Raw genomic sequence first — 13,389 nt, 5'->3', positions numbered from 1 at the left:
GACTGATCCTGGGGTCTCGAAATCGAGTTCCACATTGGGCCCCTGCATGGAGCCTGCTTCTCCCTCTGCCTGTGTCTCTGCGTCTCTCTCTGCGTCTCTCTCATGAGTAAATAAATAAATAAAACTGAACTCTTGGGATCCCTGGGTGGCGCAGCGGTTTGGCGCCTGCCTTTGGCCCAGGGCGCGATCCTGGAGACCCAGGATCGAATCCCACGTCGGGCTCCCGGTGCATGGAGCCTGCTTCTCCCTCTGCCTGTGTCTCTGCCTCTCTCTCTCTCTCTGTGACTATCATAAATAAATAAAAATAAAAAAAAAAACTGAACTCTTGATTTCCCCGTTCCCTGCCACGCTGCGCATTCCCTATCTCTGATGCACCACCATCCACGGGGAAAACCAAAAGTCATCCTAGTCTTTCCTTCTCCTGACCCGTCACCAGTGAATCACCAGACGAATCCTATTCGACTTCTTAATGACCCCATGCATCCTCATCCTTGCTCTCGATGCCCGCAACCGCTGCCCTAACCAAGACTGGCTACAGCGTGTGGGCCCAGTGCAAATGAACAAGCAGGGCCACCTGTTGAAACTGGACCTTCAGGGGGGATCCCTGGGTGGCGCAGCGGTTTAGCGCCTGCCTTTGGCCCAGGGCGTGATCCTGGAGACCCGGGATCGAGTCCCACGTCGGGCTCCCGGTGCATGGAGCCTGCTTCTCCCTCCTCCTGTGTCTCTGCGTCTCTCTCTCTCTCTCTCTCTCTCTCTCTCTCATAAATAAATAAATAAATAAATCTTAAAAAAAAAAAAAAGAAAAGAAACTGGATCTTCAAACAGTGCGAGTGTCAAACCAAGCCCGGCCCCGTGTAGTGCGGGGCCCTACGCGATTCCACACGCAGCATGTCCAGGAAGCCAGTCCTGGCCTCAGCTCAAGCCCTGCCTCACTCTTGTCCGAACTGGAGGCACTTTACTGGCCTCTCTCACGTCTGGCCTGCGGGCTTTCACGCCTTACTCACAGCTACTGGAGTGCAAGTCTTCCCTGGCCTTCGGGATAAAACCCCAGCTCCTCAGCACGATGCGCAGGACTTCGGTTCCCCACCCTGCTCACTTCTCCAGGATCTTCTCTGTTGCTCCCTTTTTTTTTTTTTTAGGATTTTATTTATTTATTCATGCGAGACACAGAGAGGGACGCCCGGGTGGCTCAGCAGTTGAGTGGCTGCCCTTGGCCCAGAGCATGACCCTAAAGTCCCAGGATCGAGTCCCACGTCCGGCTCCCTGCATGGAGCCTGCTTCTCCCTCTGCCTGCGTCTCTGCTTCTCTTTCTCTCTGTCTCATTCCCTCTTTTTTTTAAAATTTTATTTATTTATTCATGAGAGACAGAGAGAGGCAGAGACTCCGGGGTCACTCCCGCTGAGCCACCACGTGTCCCCCCACCTCCCATTCCTTGTTTTTTTTTTTTTTCGTTTTGTTTTGTTCTGTTTTTTCCTCCCATTCCTTGTTAATCTCCACCTAGACCTCTGTGACTCTATGAATCCTGTTCCCTTTGCCTAGGATGTGCTTCTTCTTCCACCCCCTTCCCCAAAAACCTCCTGTTCATCATTCAAAACCCAGCGCGGATATCTCTCTGTGAACCTTCCCCTGACCTCCTCCTCAGCCGTCTCACTCCTTTTCTCTACGCCCCGATACACTTTAGAGTGAGGGTCGGCAAACTTTTTCTTAAATAGTCAGATGGTAACTATCTCAGGTCTTGCTCACGGAGAGGCAAAACCGAGGGAGAGTACCATAGAGTAGGTGCTTCTATAACCATTTTAAGGGGGGGGGGGGGCATTCTTGGCTCGTGGCCCGTATAAAAACAGATGGATGGGGGTGGGCGTGCCTGGCTGGCTCAGTTGGGAGAGCCTGGATCTCTTGATCTCAGGGGTCATGAGTTCAAACCCCATGTTGGGTGTAGACCTTACTGTAAAAAAACAAAACAAGACTGCTGATGGTCCATAAGCCAGAGTTTGCAGACCCCTCCTTTAGAAAATCAATTAAGGGGGATCCCTGGGTGGCTCAGCGGTTTGGCGCCTGCCTTTGGCCCAGGGCGCGATCCTGGAGACCCGGGATCGAATCCCACATCGAGCTCCCGGTGCATGGAGCCTGCTTCTCCCTCTGCCTGTGTCTCTGCCTCTCTCTCTCTATGCCTATCATAAATAAATAAATAAATAAATAAATAAATAAATAAATAAATAAATAAATAAATAAATACTTAAAAAAAAAGAAAGAAAATCAATTAAGCATTTAAATATTTACATATGTGTGTCCCCTGCTGGACCCGTGCAAGCCCACGTATCATACCCCCCTGTATCCCCAGGGTCTAGCTCAGAGTCCAGCACGTCACCTCTGTCAGTTGAATGAACAGGTGAATGAATGAACCACTGAACAGTGGCCCACACCCCCGTGTGGAGTGAAGCCAAAATCCTGGATGCTTCTTTTGCCACCTTTCTTCATCTGGCTCCTCTTATCAACTATGCGATCAACTATCAACTATGGGACCCCCTAATTTGGTTCCTCTTATCAACTATGCTATCAACTATCAACTATGGGACCCCCTAATTTGGCTCCTCTTATCAACTATGCTATCAACTATCAACTATGGGACCCCCTAATTTGAACCACCTTTGAATCCTGGAGAGAAGAAAGGCAGTGCTCCCTCCTAATAAACCCAAGGCTTCCAAAAAATATAAAATAAAAATAAATAAATAAATAAAAATAAATTTGAAAAAAAAAAAAAAAGGCTTCCTGGGTGTTCGGAGCTGCTCCTGCAGCTTGGTCTTGTCTTCGGCCCCTAGAGAAGCGGCCCGGACATTCTGACGGTCTGTCTCCACGTCGTCGGGACAATTCTTGGCAATGAACCTATACGTGTCCTGCTGTGCAACGACAGGAAGGAAACAACTTGGGTCTTTAGGAAGGGGTGAAACAGCTTTGGTGTAAGTAGTAGGGGGATTTTCAACAGAGAGGCCCCAATTGCACTAGCCAAGGGCAAGGGAAGTGAGGGAGGAATTGGCTGGCGTTGGGTAATCGGGGAGTTTCTTATCCATTCAGGCTCGTATGGGATCACGTCTTGAAGCCCGACGGCCCACCCGAAGAGACGGCTCTGCGAGCGAGCTGGACTCCTTCCACGGGCGTGAGAATTGAAGCCTGGGAGACTCAGGTGAGTCCTTCTGTCGTGGGTGTACCTTTACCTTGTCTCATCTCCCAGGTGGTAAAAATAGAAAAACAAAGCAAACCTGAGGCCTGTGTGTGTAGCAGACAGGGGCAGCGGGGGCGACAGTGGCATCCGGACAGAGAGAGGGGAAAGGGCAAAGATTAGACAGTAAGAGGCTGCTGGGGTTACGGAGGACATCTGCACGGACAGTGGAGGGGCCTGGAGCTTGGACCGGACGGACGCCGAGACGTGTTTGGATGAGAATTGGGGGAAATCTTTGAGAATGGGAAAGGACTCCGAGAGCCGCAGGCAAGGGTGAGGATGCAGAGGCCTGGCCGTGGCCGGGCAGGCTGGCGAGCTTCCAAGCCAGTTCGGTGTCCAGGGGCCAAGAGCTGAGTTCGAGACCAGGTTCTGACTCCTTCTCCCCCCCCCACCCACCCACCTCTTTAGCCTCCGTCATGTGGAACACCTCCGGTGCCAACTTCTCCTGCTACCATGAGTCCGTTCTGGGCTACCGTTACGCTGCAGTTGTGTGGGGGGTGGTGGTCGCTGTCACAGGCACCGCGGGCAACGCGCTCACCCTGCTGGCCCTGGCCGTCCAGCCCAAGCTCCGCACGCGCTTCAACCTGCTCATCGCCAACCTCACGGTGGCCGACCTGCTCTACTGCACCCTCCTCCAGCCCTTCTCCGTGGACACCTACCTCCACCTGCGCTGGCGCACTGGCGCCACCTTCTGCAGGGTCTTCGGGCTCCTCCTCTTTGCATCCAACTCTGTGTCCATCCTCACCCTCTGCCTCATCGCCCTGGCCCGCTACCTCCTTATTGCCCACCCTAAGCTCTTTCCCCGGGTCTTCAGTGCCAAGGGCATGCTGCTGGCCCTGGTGAGCACTTGGGTGGTGGCCGTAGGCAGCTTTGCCCCTCTCTGGCCCGTCTATGTCTTGGTGCCCGTGGTCTGCACCTGCAGCTTTGACCGCATCCGAGGCCGGCCCTACACCACCATCCTCATGGGCATCTACTTCGTGCTGGGTCTCAGCAGCGTTGGCGTCTTCTATTGCCTCATCCACCGCCAGGTGAAGCGAGCAGCCCAGGCGCTGGATCGGTACAAGCAGTCAAGCGTCCGCTCCAACCATGTGGCTGGGATAGAGGCGACCCCCGGCCGTTTCCAGGAGCTGGACAGCGGGCTGGCGTCAGAGAGGCCCAGCGAGGGCACTTCGTCCGAGCCAGTCAGCTCTGCCACGGCCCACACCCTGGAATGGGCCCCTTCAGAGCTGGGGGACCAGCACGGCGGGGAGGAAGCTCAGCAGAGGGCAGAGAAGGGCCGGCCAGGAGCACCCGCCCCGACCAGGGCAGCCCAAAGAGCCCCGAGAACTCAGGACTCCCCATCGGAGTTTGGGAAAGTGACTCGGATGTGTTTTGCTGTGTTCCTCTGCTTCTCCCTGAGCTACATCCCCTTCTTGCTGCTCAACATCCTGGATGCCAAGGCCGAGGCTCCTCGGGTTGCCCACATGCTCGCTGCCAACCTCACCTGGCTCAACGGTTGCATCAACCCCCTGCTCTACGCGGCCATGAACCGGCACTTCCGCCAAGCCTACGCCTCCCTCCTGAGACGAGGGCCCCAGAGTTTCCGTAGGTTCCACTAGAACCGTCCCCAGTTGTCACCAGAACCCGAGGCCGACTCCTCCAGAGCCGCGTGGCCGGGTGGCCGGGTGCAGGGGAGGAGGTGCAGGAAGACGGGGCCTTTTCACAGGCGACTGTCCTCCTAGCCCCAACCGGCCCGTCCCCTGATCAACGCTTGGGCCCTAGGCTGCCCGAGGTGGGTCACCAATAAACGCGTTTGATCCTTTTGACGCTCAGGTGTGGTTCTGGGGACGGATAGGCCAGGATTGGTTGCAGCTGGCCCTAAGAGTTGAGAGTTTTGGGGGGGGCTGGGTCACTGCGGGGTCAGGAGGCAGTGGGCCTAGGATGCGGCCTTCAGCTGAGGGGTTTCGGGTATAAAACACGAGTTGGCTTAAGAGGATCCCCCTCTTTTTGTGTGACTTCCCAGAAATGGCCCCTGCCCCTAAGTGGTGCCGCCAGGACCCCCCCCCCACCCCTGCAAACAGGTTCCTCAGCTCCCCAGAGCTCTGGGATCCAGCTCTGACAGCCCTCCGGGGAGCCCTGCACCCAGTCCCGGCTCCAGGCAGGGAGCCTCCGGGACAGGACCCTGCGCCCCGGGAGCAGTGGCACACGGGGAGGGTCGGGCTGCCCTCGCGTCGCTCGGGTCACAGCTGACCACTGGAGGCCCGGCCCTCGCTCCCCCGACTTGCTCGGCACCCTGCGTGGGGAGAGCGGAGCAGAGACTGGGTGATTGCGGGGGGCCAGGGCCCAGCTGGGGTTACACCCCAGGGCTCCCCCTCCAGCTCTGGCGGCCTTCACCGCAGCCACGCACTCTGCGAACCTAAGGTACCTGTGGCCACCAGGTGACGCTGGTTCTCTGTGTTTGCTCCTCGGTGTCCCTGCTGCGGCCGGGACGGGGGCGGGGAGGCCACAGGCCGGCGGGGTGGGGACTGGGCTCCCGCGGCCTCTCCCCCAGAGCTCAGGAGGGGAGGTTTGGCGGAGTGGACGTGACCATTCCCGGGGTACTTGCCCCCGTCGGGCTGGGGTGAGGGGCGCAGGGCGCGCGAGGGGCACCCACGTGGGGCTGTGCAGGCAGCCAGGCCGCTGGGCCGCCCGCCGCCCCCTCCGGCTCCTAGGCCAGAGCCCCAGGGAATAGGCGAAGACTAGGGACAGGAGAGGGACGGCCAGGTCGGGGGGACATCGATGTCCCCACACTCGACGCGCCTCGAGGCCCTGGAGTCCCGCGGCCTAATCACGACACGTGTTTCTGGGGGCTCGTGCTCCACAGAAACCACAGCCAGGGAAACTGAGGCAAGCTCAGGCCACTGAGGCAGGGGCGCAGCCAGGTGGGGTGAGCAGCGGGGACGAAGGGTCCAGTCGGGGCGCCCTGGTAATTAGCTTTGGGGCCTGATTTTTTTTTTTTTTTGATTTTTGTTTTCAATTAAAGATTTGTATTTATTTGAGAGAAAGAGGGGGGGAGGGAGAAGCAGCCCCCCCCAAGCCGGGCTCGATCTCAGGACCTGAGCGGAAGGCAGGCAGGTGCTTGACCCACCGAGCCCCGCAGGTGCCCCTGGGCCACGGGTTCTATCCCGGGCACCGGGTTGGCGGCGCTGCCGTCTCACCCGGCCCGGCGCGGCCCAAGCCTGTGAACACACGGTCTCAGGGAGTTCGCCGCGGAGGCTTCCTTATGGCCTCGTTCTTAGAGATGAAAAAAATGGAAGCACGAAGAGGTTGCGCGCTTCGTGCAAAGCGCGGGACGTCCTAAGAGGTGGCGGGACTGGAGGGCGGGGTCGCCGTCACCACGTGCCCGGCAGGACAGGGCAGCTGCGGTCCTACGACTAGAATCAAGGCACAGACGATGCCTGCAAGTCCCTCCCGCGCGCCCCGCTCAGGTTCTGAGAGCCGACAGTGGTCCCAAGGGCTGTGAGAGGGCTCCCGTTCCACATCCCTTGAAGGCAGTTCAGAAGCTTTGGGGCAGGCAGAAAGCAGCAGCAGTAGACACTGGAGTTAGACCTAAGGAGGGACTTCCCAGTTCTCGGCCGCTGGAGAAAACGACTCGCGGGCCACGAGGAGGAAACGAGTCCGCGCCCAGAGAGGCCGGATCCCGGCAAGGCCGCAGCCCCCGCCTCTCTCACCCTCCGCGCCCCCCACCCCCACCCCCACCCCCGCCTCTAATTTCGCTAAAATCCTAGGAAAATGGGGCGGAAGGACGGCCAGGCGGCGGCTCGGGCTTGGCGGCGGCCGCGGGGTCCACGCGCGAGCCCGGGCGCCCCCGCGGCTTCCCTTTGTCCCGCGTCCGTCCGTCCGTCCGTCCGCAGCCGCCTCCGCCTCCGCCTCCGCCTCCGCCCCCGCTCCCCCTCCTCCCCCCTCCCCGCCCCCCCGCTCGCCCCCGCCGTCGCTCCGGGCAGATTTATGGCCCGCCCAGGGCTTCTCATTGGCCGCCCGCTGACAGCGCTTGATTTAACGCCTCCCCCCATTGGCGGAGCCTGACAGCCCGATTTACGAGCCGCCCTGCCATTGGCCGCCCGGCCCGCGCCCTGATTTACGGCTCCGCGGCCGCCGAGGGAGGGAGGGAGGGGAGGGGGCGGCGGGCCCGAGGAGGCCCCTCCCCTCCTTCCCTCCCCTCCCCCTGCCCTCCCCCCTCCCCTTCCTCCGCGGCCGCCTCCCTCCGCCTCCCTCCGGCTCGCGAGCGGCCCTCGGGTGCCTGTTCCTGCGGCGCCTCCGCCCTGTCACCCCGGGGAGGGCAGGGGAGGGGAGGGGAGGGGAGGGGAGGGGAGGGGAGGGGAGGGGAGGGGAGGGGAGGGGAGGGGAGGGGAGGGAGCGCGAGGGCGGCCGAGCGGGCCGAGGAGCCCAGGGAGGCCGAGGGGACCACGGGTGACGGGCGAAGGGAGGCCGCGGGACGGGGCGCTGGCCTAGGGGTGCGGGGGCCTGGGGCAGGGGGGAGGCGGGGGGAGATCCCGCCCCAACGGCGGCCCGAGGACGGAGAGGCCTAGAGCAGCGGGGCGCGGCGGCGAGGGGACTGCGGCAGGGACGGAGCCCCGCGGGCCGGCGACGGGACGGGCCCAGCGGCTGCCCCCCGCCCCGCCCCCCCCGCCCCTCCCCGCCCCCCACTGTCTGCGTCCAGGCCCGGCCGTCGGGAGTTAGCGGTACTGACGCTTCCGTGCGGGGCGCCCTCCTCCGCGAGCCCACGCCCGGGGCCGCCCACACCCCGTCGGCCGAGCCCGGCAGGGGCGCCGCGGGCCGGGAGTGGGCGGGTCGGGAAGGGCTCCACCTGCAGCCCCGCGGGCAGCTCCCCCGCCGCCGGGAGGGCCGAGCAGGGCTGGGGGGAGCGTCGCAGGGGCGCCTCGGCGGGCGGACGCGTCGGGGAGCGGCCCCCTCCCCGGGCCAGCTGCGCTGCGGAGCGGTAGGCCAGAGGGGCCGGGATTCAGACGCGGTGTCTGTGCCCTCGAGGGGCAGGAAGACGTGAGGCCCCCCCACGCCCCAGAGCACAGCCTGGGCCCCGGGAGAGGAGGCCAGGAGTGGGGGGCTCAGGGCGTTTCCCAGAGCTCCCGGCCCCCGCCTGTGCACCCCGGCCTGTGCACCCCCGGCCTATGCCTTCACCCCCCCCCCCGTGCACCCCCGGCCTGTGCACCCCAGCCTGTGCACTCCGACCTGTGCACCCCCTGGCCTATGCACCCCCCACCTGTGCACTCTGGCCTGTGCAGCCCTGGCCTGTGCACCCCCAGCCTGTGCACTCCCCAGGCTGTGCACCCCCTGTCTGGGCACCCGTGGCCTGTGGAGCCCCGGCCTGTGCACCCCCTGCCTGTGCACCCCCTGCCTGTGCACCCCTGGCCTGTGGAGCCCTGGCCTGTGGAGCCCTGGCCTGTGCACCCCCAGCCTGTGCACTCCAGCCTGTGCACTCCAGCCTGTGCACCCCCAGCCTGTGCACCCCCAGCCTAGGCCCCCCAGCCTGAGGAGCCCTGGCCTGTGGAGCCCTGGCCTGTGCACTCCAGCCTGTGCACTCTGGCCTGTGCACCCCCTGGCCTTTGCACCCTGACCTGTGCACCCCCCCCCGCATGGGCACCCCTGGCCTGTGCACTCCAGCTAGTGCACCCCTGGCCTGTGCAGCCCCAGCCTGTGCACTCCCCCGCCTGTGCACCCCCGCCTGTGCAGCCCCACCGCCGCCGCCGGGATTAAAAGCAGCCAGTAGTGCTGATGCTCCCTGCCCGGCCTCCACGACGGCAGAGGGACAGCGCCTGCTGCATCCCCACCCCCACAAGAACCGCGTGTTTGTGCCCACCCCTGCCGGGGGGACTCGCTCTGGGCTCCGGTGGGCAATGCACACACGCAGGGCACGGGGCGCAGGGCGCGGGGATGGGGGCGTCCAAGGGCACGCCGAGCTGCCGGGGAGCCGCCGCCCCACACCCCCCCACACACCGTGCCCTCCACCCACTGGGAAGGCCGCAGCGGCTCACGCACCAGACCTGCTGCCCGGGGGGCCTGGCGGCGGGGGGCGGGGGGGGGCTCCTAGGCTGGCCCTTTAAGAGCCACTTAGGGTCAGAAAGCCTGGGCTCCAGACGGGGAAGGAGCTGATGTCAGAAGACGGATGGGCGGCAAGATGGGGATTGATGCTAATGGGGGAGTTAAAGCTAAGTACCCAGACGCTCCGAGGGCAGGCCTGCCGATCCGTCTTCCTTACGCTCCCCCCAAACCCGGGCTGTAAATCTGCCTTCTCAACTGGGGGAAGGGGGACTGAGGAGGAGGAGATGCTCTTCCCTTTTCCTGTGCTCTCCTTAACCTGCGCCATCCCCCACCCCGTTCCTTTGTCCTCTCCCGATCCAGGACCGCTTTCCACTAAGATTTCTGAGTTTTGGCTTTCCATCAGGAATGGAGGTGGCGATTTCAGCTTGCGGGAGGAGGCCACCAGAAGGGAGGGCCGGGGGGGCTGTGGAGAGAGGCCAGGGCAGGCAGCTCCCGGCTGCCTCAGTTTCTCTCCCTTCCACCGTCTGCTCACGCGGAGGGGGCTCTAGCAGCTTCTCCCGGGACAGTGAAGGCAGCCGGGGACGCTTGGGGCGCCGGGAGCGGGCCGGGAGCTGCAGAGCTGGGCTCGTGGGGCCTGTCCACGGCAGGATACTCGGCCTGGCTTCCCGGAAAGCCCTAGCCCACGCTGTCCCTCCCCACCACGTCCCCTGCCTGCGAGCAGGCAAGGTCGGGCCCATAGTCTATGGGAAAGGCAGGGGGCAGCTGGGGTCTGAGCGAGGAAGGCCTCGGTCGGCGGCGGGAGCCAGTGGCCCTGGGGGACTCCGCGCCTGCGTCACCTTCAGCGGAGTCCTGGGCTCTCTGGCCCCGCAGGCCCGGCCTGTCCCCTGTCCTAGGAAGGACGCCTCCCTGCGTCTCCGGCTGCAGCGGCTGCAGCGCTGGACCTGGTCGCCTTCCAGTCCCGAGCCCCGCTGCCTGCGGGCTCCCCGCTCCCCAAATCCTCCTCAGGGTCCACACGGACTGACCTGAGGACACCGCCTCCTCTCTTCCCTTCCCCAGGCTCCCTTCAGGGCCCTGAAGTCACCTCGAGGCCGCCCTCCGTTTCCTAAGTGTCGGGCCGGAGAGCGAGCGAGGTCGAGGTTGCGGTGAGAAAAGTTGGGGGTTGTGAGGCCGAGCCATGGGGACCCAGGCTCCCAGCCGCCCGGTGTCCGGCCCAGCGCCCCCCGCCACCCCAGGGAGGTCAGCCTGGGCCCTCAGCCCCGCTCCGACCATAAATCCTGTCTTTGTCTCCCCCTCGGAGCCGGCCCCGGGCGGCTGGGGGTCAGCGGCGGGGAGGGGTCAGGCCTCAGCGGGGAGGGGAGCCCGAGGAGAGGGGGCAGCTGGTGGGCAGGGGGTGGGCGGGCTCCGCATCCTTCAGATCCCCGCTGCACATTCCTGCAGGGCGGCACTGTGGGGCGGGCGGACTCCTAAGACCAGGGTACCTTGGGAATGACCCCTGGGAGTCAGGAATCCTGGGGGGTGGGTAGGGGTGGGGGTGCCGGAGGAAGGGAGCGCAGAAAGAAATGGGGGAATGGGCCTATTCTGAGAATCAAACTCCTGCCCACCAGACCCCTGTGCGCGCGGGGACACACACACGGGCCACATCCCAGGTTCGGGCCAGGCGAGGGCAGGAAGGAGCCCCGCAGAGCCCCTCCCCAGCGGCCTTCTCCATCTCTCCATCCTTTGCTGTCCCCAGGCTTGCGGCTCCCTCCTCCGAGTTTCTCTCCCTCTCCAGCCGCTTCTGGCGGCCTCTGCTGCTAACCCTTGGCCTGTCTCTCTCGTCTCTTCTCCCTCTGTTCCTCCACCTTACCCCCCCCCTTTCCTTGGACTCTCCATCTCTCCTGCTCCTCAGCCCAACCACGTCCTGCTCCCTCGGCGGCCACCGGAGCCTCAGGGTGACGGGAAGGAGAAAAGAGGCTCTGAATGGGCCCCTGCTTTGCGGGCGGCCTGGGGCCATGCTGTGTTCCAGTATGGGCTGTAGGGGGGCAGGGGAGCCAGGCGACCAGGACAAAAGCTCAACCAAGGGAGGAGAGCTGAAGGGATGGAAGAGAAAAGACAGAAGAGCAAACAGTAGGGACGCCTGCGTGGCTCAGTGGTTGAGCCTTGGCCTTCGGCCCGGGGCTGGTCCTGGGGTCCTGGGATCGAGTCTTGCATCGGGCTCCCTGCATGGAGCCCGCTGCTCCCTCTTCTCCCTCTGCCTGTGTCTCTGCCTCTCTCTCTCTCTCTCTCTCATGAATAAATAAATAACATCTTAAAAAGAAAAAGAACAAGCAGTAAAGAGGGGAGGATAAGGACTAAGGCTCCCTTTAAGCATATTTTGGGTCGGTCTGAATGGGAGGAGCTGAGGGGCATCTCCTGAGTCAGAGAGAGAACCATCCAGCAACAGGGCCCCGAGACTCAGCCAGAGAAACAAAGACCTGATGCCCACCAGGCAGCCGGTTCTGGGCTCTCTGGCTTACCGAGGGCTCACGGACCCCTCTCCCGCCTGCAGGCCTGCAGGCCGTGGTCGTCATCGCCCGTCCTGGAGTGCCGGGTCCCTCCCCACTCTCCTCCTCCTCCCCTAACACCCGCCCTGCCACCAGTGCGAATGACATCAGCTCTGGCTGCCGCTGTCCTCAGCCCTGCTGATGTACTCTCCCATGGGTGAAAGCGAGGCCAACCGCCCCTGCTCCACCCATTCATTCTCCGGTCCAGGAGCTGGGGCTTAGACATCCCAGCACCCCGGGGTGGAGTAGGACGGGCTGTACCAGGAAGCCATCTGCAGGACTTGGTGGGGAAAAAGGGGAGGGCCTGGGCACCAGGGGGAGGGAGAGGGGCTGGAAGGGGGCACTTGGGGAAGAGGGGCTGCGGCACTAAATCACACTGTGGGGGGCTCTCTCTGGCTGAGCTCAGTGGGGTGGGTAAAGGATAGACATTTGAGGAGGGGGAAAGAAGAATGGGGGATCGCCACATCTGGCAGGCAGGTGTCTGGCACCGTTCAGGCTGCAGTCACTTTCCCAGCCAAAGGGGAGGACGTGGAGACGGGAGGAGGGGCTTCCCAGGGCCCCCTGGGGAAGAGGGAAAAGCTTGCAAACACACACCCAGAGGCCCAGAATCAGATGGAGACCGATGGAGGGAGATCATCAGACCCTGCTCCCCAGTCTGTGCTTCAGTCGGTGCCGGAGAAGGGATGAGGGTTTGCTCCTAGTCCTGAAGGAAACCCGCTGGCCAGAGGGCTGGACAGGCCAGGGCACCAGAGTTCCCCTCCTCACGGGAAACAGAGGCAGGAAGGGCCAAAGCAGGCGAGGCCGAGGCCGGGGAAACAAGCTCAGAGGATTTCAAGTCTGAGAGCTGCTGAGAACTGGGCTCTCCACGCCGACCCCAGCCGCCCTCCCGCAACCGGGGTCAAGGCTGGGTGATGCAGGAAGACTAGGGTGGTGGGGCCGGACGCCGCTTCCCCGTGGCCGGCAGGCTAAAACCGGGGTGCCTGGCCCTCCTCCAAACCCCTGCACCCCAACTTTCAGAGCAGACGACAGGGGTGATAACCCAAGCGTTTTTTTTTCTACCTGCTAAGGGGGATTCCGGGCACAGTCCCCACAGGTGCTGAGCTCTACTGCCAGGTTCTCCTACAGCGGGGAAGACTGGACAACGGGGTTCAGGTCTTGATGCTGGAGAGGCTCTTCCCAGCTCCATCACCTTCCTTCCCTCAGCCTCTCCTGAGGCCCTACCACGGTGTCTCCCGCGGTCTCCCGGGATTGCGGGATTGCGGCGGCCCCACGGCCCGTGCGTGGGCTGGAGAGGGGCCGGGGAGGAGACCCTTCGCGACTGCAGCGCAGAGGAGGGCTCCCCACACCGCCCCCCTCCCCTCCCCCCTCCTCCCTGCCGGGGACGGGGACGGGGACGGGGACAGGGAGGACGCCAAGGCCCTCGGTCGCCGCGGCAACCACAAGCCCCGCGAAATCCATCTTGTGAGCTCACCGCCCCATTAGGATGCAGGGCCAGGCTCCGCGCCAGCCCAGCCACATTCATTTGCGCGCGCAGAGGGGAGGCGGGCGGGCGCCGGCCGCGGCGGGGGCGCTTATTTACACGCGGCCTGACCTTCCGCAGCGCAGCGCAGCGCGGCCGGCCCGGCCCGATAAATA

At 63.3% G+C, this 13,389-nt stretch overlaps 1 protein-coding gene across 1 annotated transcript; it reads left to right on the top strand.

Moving 5' to 3' along the window:
- Window positions 1–3,633: 3,633 nt before the first annotated feature.
- Window positions 3,634–4,815, top strand: GPR84 (G protein-coupled receptor 84). The gene has a single exon (XM_055337085.1). The coding sequence runs from the start codon at window positions 3,634–3,636 to the stop codon at window positions 4,813–4,815; it is 1,182 nt and encodes a 393-aa protein (XP_055193060.1).
- Window positions 4,816–13,389: the final 8,574 nt, after the last annotated feature.

This window comes from Nyctereutes procyonoides, unplaced genomic scaffold (assembly GCF_905146905.1).
Source record: "Nyctereutes procyonoides isolate TBG_1078 unplaced genomic scaffold, NYPRO_anot_genome, whole genome shotgun sequence".
In the NCBI taxonomy this organism is placed as follows: domain Eukaryota; kingdom Metazoa; phylum Chordata; class Mammalia; order Carnivora; family Canidae; genus Nyctereutes; species Nyctereutes procyonoides.
This window is presented reverse-complemented; position numbering and strand designations above follow the sequence as displayed.

Bases quoted from the DNA above. Each gene is read 5' to 3' on its own strand.
- GPR84 (XM_055337085.1), top strand. From the start codon at position 3,634: ATGTGGAACACCTCCGGTGCCAACTTCTCCTGCTACCATGAGTCCGTT.